Genomic DNA, 12,987 nt, shown 5'->3' with positions numbered 1-12,987 from the left:
GTATATTTTATCCACTTAAGCAGTATGTTCTAATGTATATATTTAAATAAATTTATTGCATGCTGTAAAAAGTAATTCAAGACATTATTTTTAGCTGATGCCTAGGGAATTGTTCCCCATCAATATGTAAAATCATGCTGTTGCTGTGTTCAGCAACCGTTACATAGCAGCTTTCTGTTCTTCTGAATATGGCTGGAAACTTCAGGTCTCCAGAGCATTCACAGCTCCAAAGGCTTCAAATGGAGCAGAGTTCTTAAGTGCAATAGAAAATCAAACTGTGTATGTGGGCATGCTGAGTTTGACAGCATTTTCTAAACGTATAGGACAGCTACACCTGGGGACTGCAGCATAGCCTTGTTAATGTCCCAGGAGAATTAGTTCCAGAAATGTATCTTAAGGACACTGGTGGCAAAGAAATTATCACACAAAACTGAAAAACATGCCTCCTCATGTGTATAGTACAAGACTGATCTGTGTTAAAAAAGTGTTAAAGAAATTGCAAAAAAACAAGTGGGTTATAAGATTTAAAGAGCTGTATATACTTAACATAGTATATAGAAACCTTCAGAAAGAGTTAAAAGACAAAATATCTGCTATTAGTTAGACTTAAAAATAGCACTGTTGAACTAGACACAACATCTTATTTAAAATACAAATTAAATTACTCTGTGTTATTTTTGTGTTTGTCTAAGTTCAGAAGGTATGCAACTACTGCTCAGAAACCAGAAAGAATCCATTTGCAGCCACAAAGACTGCAAGATAAAGAAAGTTGATGAAGCTCTGGTGGAAAGAGACTTGTGAAGGACAAGAAGGCAATCAAAAACAGCTGGTATGAATTTATGAAGGACAAAACCTCCTGTACTGCTGGGCTCAGTGGGTAGCAATTGATGGCTTGATAACCTGCCTGGAGGCCTACAGCAAATTGAATACTCTAGGGGTTGATACTAGGGCTCACATGGTTCATTATATTCATCAGAAACGTGGACAGTGAGATAGGACATACCCTCAGCCTACTTTCAGATAGTGCTAGGGTAGGGGGAATGATTGACATACTAAAAAATAGAGCTTCAGTTCTGAAGGACTTTGAGAAATTTAAGGGCTGGGCTGCCAGAAGGCTTAACAGGTTCAAGGAGAAATATGCAACCCTGCACCTAAGGTAGAATAAGCCCTTCTGTTGGTACCAGCTGTGAAGAAAGGAGCTGGGGATCAGCTCTGCTGAGAAGAACCTGGGGTTATGTGAAACCCAAGTCCAATATGAGCAACAGCATGCTCATCCCAAAGAGGGCAAACCACAGAGTAGGCCTACATTAGGGGCATGGCCAGCTGACAGAGGGGGACAGTTGACCTGTCCCCTTTTGCTTGGTGGTGGTGAGGCCCTGCCAGGACAGTGTCCAGTTGGGTGCTGCTTCAGTTCAAGTGGAGTGTCTACAGAGAAGGTCTACCAAGATGATCACTGTCTAAATCACTTCCCCCAGAGGCTGAGGGAGCTGGGCCTATCTTGTCTGTTGAAGAATGCAAGGGGTCACATAGTAACAGCCTACAGCTACTTGAAGGGGTTTACAAATAAGGCAGCTAAATGCTTCTTGGTAATACTAGGCAATAGAACAATGCACAATGGCCAGAAATGGCTTGGGATGTCCAAGGAGGATATTACTTACTTGGAAGACAGTTAACCCAGATAAAAAAAAATGTTGTCCTGTTTTGTTTTGTTTTGGAGGGGAGAACTAGGGACTGGATGGTTTTGAGAGCTGTCAAGGCAACACTGTAATCAGACCTACTTTCAGTGGGGAGGCTGGACTGTGCAATGTTCAAAGGGCCCTTCCAACCAACATTTCTGTGATTGTATACAAATGTAAAACTGATGTCTTCCCTTGTTTATTGTGGGAAGATAGCTTTTAAAGTGTGATCAAAATGCGCCTGGGCTGTATTATTTATTTGGGAGTGTGTTTAAGTATACATGGGAGCAAAAAATAAAAATACTCTGCCATCTGTTGATATCTGGCAAACTGCAGATGTTCTTTTCTGAAAGCAGAATATTTAATTGCCACATTTAAGCCATTATCTGCTATTTCAACTGGTAACATAAAAATAGCAAAGAAATGCAATGCATTTTGAAAAGTTACAGATTTTAAAGTAATTTAGTGTATTTATTTAACTTGCAAAAGTGAGGGGAAGGGCCTGTAGCCACATTTCAGGAGTCTCTTACCTTAAAATTTATTGCAGCAGCTGGGATAACCACACTCTTTTCTCTGAATAATTACATTAGCTTCTTTCCATTTACTATGATGCTGCTCTTTTTTTTTTTTTTTTTTTTTTTTTTTTTTGGGGGGGGGGGGGAGGGGAGAAAATAAAATAATAATAATAATAAAAAAGCATGCTACATGCTTAAATGGTCATTGGTGTTATCAGTTTTGACCAGAGAAGGCCTCACCAGCAGTTCTTGCTGTTGCCTGACTTCTCTACATTTGTGGCAATTTTAAGATTTGAAGAAAAGGTTCTGGAGTATGTGGAATTTAATCAGAAGAAAACACGCTGGTGAGCAAATATTGTGCAGCCTGTTATTACGTTTCATTTTGACTCTTTCATCGCAACAGAGTTATGTGACCTGTGTGTATACTTGTGTCACATTGTTGGAGTAATTCAGGCTCCTGTCCCCTCTCTCACCACCACCAGTAATTATCCCCTTGTAATCTTATCTACTCCTGTTCTTTCCTGCACATGGAAGGATTTTTTTTTTTTTTTTTTTTTTTTTTTTTTTTTGTGGCCGTGGTAAGTCACCATGCTCCCGTTATTACAGCAGCCATGGCCGCAAGCACCCGGACTTCTCCCGTTGCTTTCCTCCTCGTAGCCGCGGCCTGAGCTGTTGTTATCAGTCTTCCTTGGGGTTAATCAAACAGTTAATCACCACCGAGGAGCCGGGGAGCTGTGTGTAACAACTCCCCGCTGCACCTTACACCCACCCCACCAGGCGGCTCTCCCCTTCCCCGGCCTTCGGGGAGGCGCCGGCCAGCTGCCGGGGCAGCCCCCCCGGGACAGACCGGGGAGGAAGAGGAGGAGGAGGAAGAGGAAGAGGAGGAAGAAGAGGAGGAGGAAGAGGAGGACGCTCGGGAGGCGGAGCAGGCAGCCCATGGCGGCGGGGGGCAGCGGGGGAGGGCTGCTCGCCTTCCTGCGGCTGCTGGGGCAGCTCAAGGTGCCGGGCCGGGCAGGGCAGGGCTGGGCTGGGCTGGGCGGCGGGGGAGAGGTGCCCAGGGCCGGGGGGTGCCGGGGTCTTGCCGGCTGCATCCATGCGCCCCGGAGCGCCGAGGTGGCAGCGGGGCGGGATTTCCCCGCGTGTGGCTTCAGAGCCTGAGGTTTGCCCCTCTGAGTGACCGCGGTGCTCTCCTCCCGCAGAGGGTGCCGCGGACGGGATGGGTGTACAGGAACGTGGCAAAGCCGGAGAGCGTGTCGGATCACATGTACAGGATGGCGGTGATGGCCTTGGTGAGCGAGGACAAAAACCTTAACAAGGACAGGTGAGAGAGACCCCCTGGTTCCCCTGGCCGCGGGGGAGCTGCGGGCACGGCGCTGGAGCAGCCGTCCTGCTGAGGAGGAGCTCCTAAGGCCCGCGGGTGGTGCTTGGAGCGCTTTCCCCACATCCCTGCCCTCCATCCTTTGAGCTGTTTACCTGGAGAGGTGAGCGGGAGGAAGGCTTTTTATCACTAAAACCAGAGTGCTGAGGCTCTGAGCTGGCTTCCCCTCAAGCCGGAGATAAGCAAGCTGAAGGCGGCCAGGTAAAAGGCAGTTTGAAGCAACAGGCAGCAAAGGCATGCTCGGTGGGTTTGGGCAGGCTGAGTTAGTACTCAGCGGCAATCAGAGCCTCGTAAATCATACAGCATAGAAGAGAGAGCATCATTAGCATTGAACGAGTTGTCAGGGACAGTGTGGGGTCATATTGGCTCTGTCACTTCAGGAGCTGATGAAAGCAGTGAGGGCTTTCTTGAGTATCATGCTACAGGCTGACGTAGCCGCTTAGCTGCAAGCATGTTTTGTCAGCTTATAAATTGAATTTGGGGTGGTGGCAGATCATATTATCCTTGCAGCAGGTAGAATGTAATGTATATAACGTAGGTAGCTCTTGTGTGCTTGATTTTCTGAGATGTGAAAACTACATCTGTTACTTTTGAACGCTGTGCTCTTGTGCAAACTATATTTTTACTTAAATCTGTATTTATAAGCAGCAGGAGACAGAAACTGGGAATTAAAATCATGTCTAAATGGAAAACAAGGCCCTTAGGCCCTTAGCAAAGAAGTGAAATGTATTATGTAAAATCTTTCCCTATATATGAAGGGGATAAATTATGGGGCCCCTTAGCTTTATGAATAATAAGACATAACTTAAAGTGACGAAAAAATGATTGTTCTGTCTTTGCTTTTTGTCAGATGCATACGATTAGCGTTGGTTCACGATATGGCTGAATGCATTGTTGGAGATATTGCTCCTGCAGACAACATCTCAAAAGAGGAGAAACACAGGAGAGAAGAGGTATAGACGTAAGCTGTGAAACCACATCTGCCAAGTGTTTCAAATGTTTTAAATGCTCTGGTGGTAGTGAAGAGACTCTCTAAGCAACCTAATACTGACATTGGCATTGCACAAATAGGCCACTAACAACCAAAGTTTTCAGCTTGTTAAATATTTTTTTAACCTGTAACATAACAAAGTACAAAGTTACAGAAGGAGAATCTTTGAATCACATTGATAATTTGTTTCCAAGCTAGCAGGCTTTTTGGTAGCCTGAGTTAGTCCTGCTGACAGCCTTATCAAGCAGGAAGGAGCAGGGAGTAGGTTCACTGAGAACAGCATATGTTGGTTCTCATGGTGGCAGACATGTGGTGCCAGAAAATTTGATTGTGACATACACTGTTTTTTTTGTTTGTTTGTTTGCTTTAAACAATTTGCACAGGACTCCAAACACGGGTATCATTTCTTTTGTCTTTCATTCCTGAGTGCAGTGTGGCCAGAATTATTTTATTTTTGGCCTTGTACGTATCTAAACTCTTGGCTTGTCGTTTCTACTTTAATGTTTTATTTGAAGAAAATGTAAACCACTCCTTCAGTCACAGCTAGAGGGCAACATGATGCCTCGGAATTTCTTGTGAGGCTACCATTAGCTCTTCAAAGTGTAAAAAATGTTGCAATGATTTTTTTTCTTTCCACTTTTCTGAATACCTTTTTAAAACTTGAGAGTAAGGGTTATGACTAATTCTAGGAGTAAGCTTTTTGCTAAGGAAGTGGAACTTAAAGATCAAAGCAGTGTTCAGTGTTCTTGAAGTACTATCTTTACTGACTGTAATTTTAGTTTTTCTTTATTTCAGTGTACTTTCTAGTGTGCCCTTACACTGAACAAAAAAACACCTCTTTCCCTAAAGCCTTCAGGGTTCACATTTCAATAGAGGAAATTCTAATTTGTATTTAGGAAATGAAAAAAATGTCTTGATGCCTGAGAATATATATATATTTTTTTTCTTCAGTATTTGCAGCTCCTTGCAGCTCTCATTTAGCTCACTGAAGACTTTTTTGTTGTTGTTGACTTAGTGGGAAGCAGCATCAAGCATTAAACATTTAGATTAACTCTGAAGTACTTTGCTGTAAAAACACAGTAAGGGTAACAGCTTCATGAGCTTAGATAGCTTGAACTGAATTATCCATATGCTGCTGCTTCTGACTTCTCTTTTTCCCTTTCACAACCACCTCAGTGTAAGCTGTAGAGCAAGCTGGTCTGCTTGTGCATTGTTTAATCAGCTAGTCTCACTAAGGCTAAGGCAGCAGAAAATTAAAAGAAGCAAACAAACCAAAAAAACACAAACCAACAAACAAAAAAAAATACCTTTTTTTTTTTGGCCTTACCTGTATTTTGCCCTGCTAACCTTGAATTTTGATGAAATCTGAGCTGAAAGGAGCTCCCCAGTGTTGGGGAGCAGCTGATGCAGCTCAGTCATATTGTATAACTCTGTCCTATGTTTCAAGTGGAGAAGCAATTATGGCATAAAACCTTTGTCTTCCCTGTGATGTTGGTCGTTTCAGAAGCAGCCCTAAGTGTTGCTAGGAAAACAGTAGAAATGAGGCTGATTAGCTGGGAGAATACAAAGAGCATGCAGAACAATTTCTGCTTGCTAGTTATGCCATCAGTTCGATATTGTGTTAAATCTTCTACCAAAACTGTTATTGAACAGATGGTATTTCAGTCTGGGAGTATAGTGTTTTATTGCTTCAGAGTATTAAATGGATTTTTGTTGTCTGTTTTTCAAAATCAGAGATTTTTTAAAGGCTTATGTTGCATTGCCTGTGTCAGAAGCTGTTCTCAGCCCTACTAGTGCAAATGTGCTAGTGGCGAGTTTGGGTGAGGACAGTTGTTTGTCAGCATTAGGAGTTTGGATTTTGAAGCTACATCTATGAACTGTACCTATAACCTACCTAGTGAGTACAAATGTTGCCTTGACTTGTTAAATTTGGAAGGCAGAGCTGGTGGCTGGTGGTAGTTGCCTGGCATTTGACTCGCTCTGTTTTGCTCTGGACTTCTTTTTGGATTCTTTAAGATTTTTTTTTTTTTTTTTTTTTTTTTTTTTTTTAGTTTTTCAGATTAGTTCTCTAGCAATTCACTTAAACAGTTTCCTATACCAAGGGGTCCTGCTGTTCCTGTAGAAGATTTCATGTACACATGCACTTCCAAGTAATACGTTGTGTAGTATATGTTTCTACAAACTTGGTAATAGGTAATTCATTCTTCAGGAAAAAAAGATAAATTGAGTATATTTTCACTCAAAAATGGCTATGTACAAATGGCTTCTATTTTTCAGGCAGCTATGAAACAGCTGACCCAGCTTCTATCAGAGGACCTCAAAAAAGAAATCTATGAACTCTGGGAAGTAAGTTTGCATTCTTTTAATCCTTTGCTAAAATTGACAGTAACCCATTATGCTCTTTCTGTTGACCTATGGAACTGTCATCCCTTATTTTGATCTCAAACAAGGTAGATTGATTTGCTTTGGAGGTGAAGTTAACAGCGTGAATCAAGGTCACTTACAAATTTATTTTAAGAGGGAACCCCAAACTTTGGTAGAAAAACCAGTCTCTGCCTTTGGCCTCTCAAACTTCCACATGGACCTGCCCTGGGCATGGTTTGTACAACTGAAAAAAGGGTATATCTTCTGCATCCAGCACTCTTGGAGAAAGATCTATTTATTTATTTATTTATTTATTTTAACCACATTATCTCTTTTGTTGACATCTGGCTCTTTTCAGCTCATGATAGAGGAAAAAAACAATGACAACTGATTATGTCTTGGAGTATTTTCTGCGTTTTATGCATGTAATGGTTCATGTGGCGTCCATTTCTTTATTAGACATCCCATTAAGCTAAAATATTTGCTAGTAGATTTTGGCTTAAACTTAACTGTGAAGTACTGACAAAAGAATAGTGCTTTTCTACAAGCAATGCAAATTGCTGGCTGGTCTTGTGTACTTTAAATGTTTGTATTGGAAAGTATCTTCTGGATTTGAAAGTGATTTAACTTTCTGATGTGAACTCAAGCGTCAGAAAGTTAATTGATAAGATCTGTTAAAAACTGGGGTTGATTAGATTATTTCCAAAGACTTCATGTTTGTAATTACTGTGCTTTATATTCTCCTGGCATGCAATTGCATGAAGACAAATGCATTCACAAACTCTTGTTCACAGTGTGTTGCAAACAGCTATGTTAATTGGCCTCTGTATCTGAAGCTGTACGTGTATTTTGTGCTGGCATTCTTACCTTTCCACTTGGGCTGTATTTAAATTCCAGATGCTGGCAGCCAATTTCTGCCTTGGATTATAACCACCTGCTTGTTTTGCTTCATTTTCCTTGTTGTAGTTGTGTGGTGAAGCTGGCAGCAGGGCTGGGTTTTTGGTTCTGTACTTCAAGGTAAAGGGCATAAATCAGCACAACCAGATCTAGGAAATATGTGCATTTGGTTAGTAAGCACTGGTTCCTTCTTCCTCGGGAAGCTGCTAAAATTGAAGAACAGGAGTTTAGGCTAGATAAGATTAATCTTATAGAATTTCTTTTCCGTACTGTTTTTCTTTGCCTCAGGCTTCTGACTGTATAGGAGCTGATTCTCTATTCAGTTAGTTCTTCAGCATGTTAGCTTGATATCGTGCTCACTAGCTGTAATTTAACATATGCATGCTTTTGATCTTTTGTTCTTTATTCCTACCTTTAGGATAACTTATTGGTTTTGCATCTCCAATGTAGCAGTATGAGTGTAATCTATAGCAATGAGTGCAACCTAAAAATCTAATATTCACATGCAGTCCCTCTGGTCTTATTTTAAGCGCAACAAGTAGGTACTTTTTAAAAAGAAAACTTTATTGTTTAAAGGCAGAAAATAAGAAGCCCAAGATCACTGGGTTTGATATGTTGCTCTTAGGTAGCCAGAGGCATTTTCTTCTCTCTTTGTGAGTGAAGAAAGTTATAGCCCAGAGCAGAACAGTGGCTGGGACGAGATCTGTTGAGACTCTTACTGAGGAATTCCTGAACTGCTCAGCCCTAGTCTCTAGCCCGTGCTCCCCTTCGGCCCTGGGAAGACTGCTGCTTTGGTTTGTACTGGTGGGCAGTCTTCAAGTGCATCTGCGTAATGCAGGGGAGAGGTAGCAGAAAGATGCCCGAGATAATTTTATTTCCTAGCTTAGTTCAGGATATGTTTGGAAAAAAACATTAAAGTAAATGGGTGTGCATGGTTCAGCTCTGTCCTGCTTTTTATTTTCAAGAACAAAATCAGAGGAGTAATTTTAAAAGCCAGGCTGTGGTGTTTGAAGAACCAGGTACTCTTTTTCCCAAGTATGCTTTTATTTCACATTCTTAAACACCTGTGGGGAAGAAAAAGTGTTTATTTGAGCACTGTGCGCAGCTGCACATATAATAGCTGGCGTTTCTTGAGGTTAATGTAAGCTGAGGTATGAATGAGATCGGGTGAGTTGTGTGGCACAAAGATCAGTAAGAGGTTGATACTCCCAGTTAATTGCTGGAGGTGGAACAGACCTTTACAAGCCATCGTTCTCCTCCTGAAGTTGTCCTTTTTAATGCTGCTAGAAGTGTTTGTTCTTTTCAGTGGCCAAAAAAAAATAAAAGGTAGAAATAAATAGAAAATAAACTGCAGTATTTAAACAACTAAAATATGGGGTAAAGTTCAGGTTGAATGGAGGAGAGGAAAATAAAAACACTAACAAAATTGATCATTAAAATAATGATAAAAATTAAATTGAAAACTTAAAGGATAATTTAAGTTTGAGTAGTGTATTTAACCAATCGTGGCTATTAAAATCTGGATTTCTGATTTTCAAATGTAAAGCAGTAAGTGTGATAAATAAATGTGGCAGCACAGATGGGCCTGGTGTGTACTGAAGCCTCTGGTCTGATTATCCGTGGTGGGGATGATGAGTGGGGTCAGACCTGCTGAGGGTGTCATGGCAATGATAACTTATACAGAAAGAACCCTTTTCCTGCAGCTGAAGTCAGGAGAAGACCAGTAGATTCAACGGTGGATTCAAATTCAACACAGTAGATTTAGAAAAGACAGGTGAGCCTGTCTGCAACCATCACTAGCGGCAAATGACAACAAAATTGTTCAAGTTGCCTAGAAATGTGAATGACTCACAGATACATACTGACAGTGAATGGGGAGAGGGTAAAGACAGCAGAGAGATTAAAGGACTTAAAGTCTGAAGGGGAGGAAACCCATAAATTAATGCCCTCCCCATCTCCTAGGAGAGAGATAAAGACAAACAGCTCAGACGGATTAGACCAAAGAGATTAAGGAGGAGTGACAGGAAAAATGTGAAGAACAACTCCTTATAAAAAGAGCAAGTGGTGAAGAGAAGTGCAAAATAGGTCTTGAAAATAGGTAATAGTAATGCATAGGCACACACCATGGTAATTCATAGCCTTAGCAAGGCATAAAAAGATATTTATGCAGAAAACATTGTTAAATGGAACCTGTTAATTAGCTTGTATGTCCTATAGGGCTGTCTGCATATTCTCCCTGATTCAGCAAAGCACTTTGGTACATATTTAAGTGTGGTGGTTTCGCTGTGAGGGGCAGCTAAACACAACCACAGCCACTCTCTCACTCCCCACCCTCAAAGGAAGAGCAGGAGAAAATACGATGGAGAAGGACTCAAGGGTTGAGATGAGGACAGGGAGATCACTCCACAATTACCATCATGGGTAAAAGAAGACCCTGAGCATATGGAGATTAATGTTATTTATTGCCTGTTAAAACAGACAAGCAGTGAGAACTAAAAGCAAACTATAAACACCTTCCCCTGCTCCCCCAGGTCCACCCTGTTCTACATCTTCCCTCTGAGCGGCACAGGGGAACAGGCAATGGGGGCTGCAGACAGTCCCTGATGCTTTGTCTCCACAGCTCCCTTACGGTCCCTCTCTGCCCCCGCTCCTGCGTGGGCTCCTCTCCACAGGCTGCAGCTCCGGCCCGGGGCCTGCTCCTGTGGGGGCTCTCCATGGGCCACAGCCTCCTCCAGGCCACATCCATCTGCTCCACCGGGGGCTCCTCCACAGGCTGCAGCGTGGAGATCTCCATGTGGGACCCATGGGCTGCAGGGGGACAGCCTGCTCCACCAGGGGCCTCTTCACAGGCTGCAGGGGATTTTTTTTCCCTTTCCTTAAATCTGCTCTCCCAGAGGTCCACTCAGCATCACTCTCTGGCTCAGCTCTGGCCAGCAGCAGGTCCCTTTTGGAGCGATCTGGTGCTAGCTCTGATCTGACATGGGGCAGTTGCTCACAGAGACCACCCCTGCAGCCCCACTGCAAACAAAACTTTGGCAAGTAAAACCAATATGTTAAGCTAAAGTATGCAAAAAGAATTTGTCCTTAAATCCTATTACATTTAATAGACATTTACCATGTAGGTAAGTGTTTTGCTGAATAGCTTTCTTAAATTTGAGTGTGAAAGGGGTAACTGAATATTTATGGAGTGTCTTGTACTAGTGAAGAAAATTCTAGATCTATGAAGGGTTTCTGACACTGTTTCAGACTATAACAACTTTTTCTTATAACTGGTAATCTGCAAATCTCTTCAGGAGTACGAAAACCAGTGTACTGCAGAAGCCAAGTTCGTGAAACAGTTGGATCAGTGTGAGATGATACTGCAAGCGTTTGAGTACGAAGAATTGGAAAACACACCTGGCAGGCTGCAGGATTTTTATGATTCAACTGCTGGTATGACACCTGTCTGTGTGTTTGTTGTGGGTTGGATTGTTGTTTTTTATTTCTATTTTGTGGGGTTTGTTTGTTTTTGTAAATGAAATATATGAATTGCCTTCTTTTCTGATAGACGTGCAAAGCAAATGCGAACTAGCTATTTTACTCATTGCTCAAATACCCTAAGTATACTGGGGGAACTTATTGCAGAGTGAAGAGACCTTGCATTAATCTGTATGTATTGAACTCGAATCTCATTTATGCCAAGTTCCTTTTACATTGCTTTGGTCCTAGTGAGAGGCTCAGTTTTTATTATACTAGGATGTGTTTAAGAATCTCCTTGTATCATCAGAGGGGTGTAAAGAAGGCTTCAGTTGTCGCTGGTGCTCTGAGCAGGTTGTTCCTATTTATTTAGTGTTTCACAAACTAGTGAAGTATAATTTGTTATCCCTTCATGAGCTGTGACCTGCCCAAGGTATGTGTGAGAACTAGCTCAGTGAAAAATCTTAAGTACAGTTGTGCTACTTTTTATTCTACTGCTCATCCTTCCTAAAATAAACTAATTGTTAAAAGGAAACATAGGTAAAATAGTTGTCTTCACAATTTTACCAAGGGATTTGAACACCACGAAAAGACTGACTACAAGTAATCCTGTCCTGGGGAAAAACAACAAACAAATGTATGGAGAGGACCTAATACGCTGTCCAGACTGGCCAGTGTCACTGACAAGTCCCATTTATACCTTGGTGGCTCCTCACAGAAATAAGCTCTCAGAAAAATGATGTAACTTCAATATCAACAGAGCTGGAACACTTCGTTTTCTTAGCAGCATCTTTGCCCTTCTATTAGATTTCAGTAACTTAAACTAAGCTAGTTTCTCAGTAGAGCCTAGAGCATATTCCCTAAGTGCAGCTGTAATTGGAGTAGTTACTTGTAGCAGGGTATGTAGCATAGGATTGTCCTGGTCAGGGAGCATCCCTTTTTTAGTTCTTAAATTTCTTAATAGAGCAAAAATATCTGTATAAGTTTTTTTTGGAGGGGTTGAGGGACAGGAGGAAATGACCATAACTAGTTCAGTAGTTATTCCATAGTAGAAATAAAATGGGACTGTTGTTTTTCTTAAAAGAACAATTTAGACTTTATTCTGAGCCTTACGCAGCATCACTGCCAACCTTTCACATGCAGAAAAACGAGAGCATTTGTCATTAACTTTCTCTTTATTTTGCAGGAAAGTTTGTTCACCCAGAAATACTCCAGCTGGTATCTCTGATCAACACAGAAAGGAATAAAAAAACAGCTACTACATGTCATCCACATTCCTGAGGTGTTCCTAAATACTGTGGCTATATTAAAATACTTTTTATTTTACATTCTGTGTGCTGTGTTTCCTCCAATAACATAATTCTGCCCGCAGATTTGTTTTTTTTTAAATGTGTATTCACTGCTGAAAATCCTGAGACCACTTGGCTAGGAACGGGTTTTGTTGTTGTTTTAATAAGTTTTGATCAATGCAGCCTCACAAATAGGCTCCCTGCTGGCAAAATTCAGGTAAGTTCAAAATTTAGCTGATTGCAAACAAATCTTTTCATACAGCGCACTGACTGGGACGGGTAGTCTTGTTCTGTTGCTTCTAAGTATGTGTGGATTTAGGGACACTGCATCACAGAAGTTAATACCTGTTCACTGTGCTACTTGGAAGCAAGACCAGGTAGCACATTTCTCTGGAAGCTCTTGACAAAGTTAAAGATGAGA

At 41.6% G+C, this 12,987-nt stretch overlaps 1 protein-coding gene across 1 annotated transcript; it reads left to right on the top strand.

Moving 5' to 3' along the window:
* The first annotated feature begins 3,084 nt into the window (after nt 1–3,084).
* HDDC2 (HD domain containing 2) lies at nt 3,085–12,603 on the top strand. The gene is made up of 6 exons (XM_084283278.1): nt 3,085–3,190; nt 3,391–3,512; nt 4,420–4,522; nt 6,838–6,906; nt 11,115–11,253; nt 12,464–12,603. Exons 1-6 carry the CDS (start codon nt 3,128–3,130, stop codon nt 12,556–12,558), a joined length of 591 nt encoding a protein of 196 aa, XP_084139404.1. The 5' UTR covers nt 3,085–3,127; the 3' UTR covers nt 12,559–12,603.
* Nucleotides 12,604–12,987: the final 384 nt, after the last annotated feature.

The sequence above is a fragment of the Netta rufina genome, assembly GCF_964035555.1.
Source record: "Netta rufina genome assembly, chromosome: 3".
NCBI lineage: Eukaryota > Metazoa > Chordata > Aves > Anseriformes > Anatidae > Netta > Netta rufina.
This window is presented reverse-complemented; position numbering and strand designations above follow the sequence as displayed.

Coding starts and splice junctions, on each gene's coding strand:
- HDDC2 (XM_084283278.1), top strand. CDS start 3,128: ATGGCGGCGGGGGGCAGCGGGGGAGGGCTGCTCGCCTTCCTGCGGCTG. Junction 3,191..3,390: donor GGCTGCTGGGGCAGCTCAAG/GTGCCGGGCCGG, acceptor CTCCTCCCGCAG/AGGGTGCCGCGGACGGGATG. Junction 3,513..4,419: donor AAAAACCTTAACAAGGACAG/GTGAGAGAGACC, acceptor GCTTTTTGTCAG/ATGCATACGATTAGCGTTGG.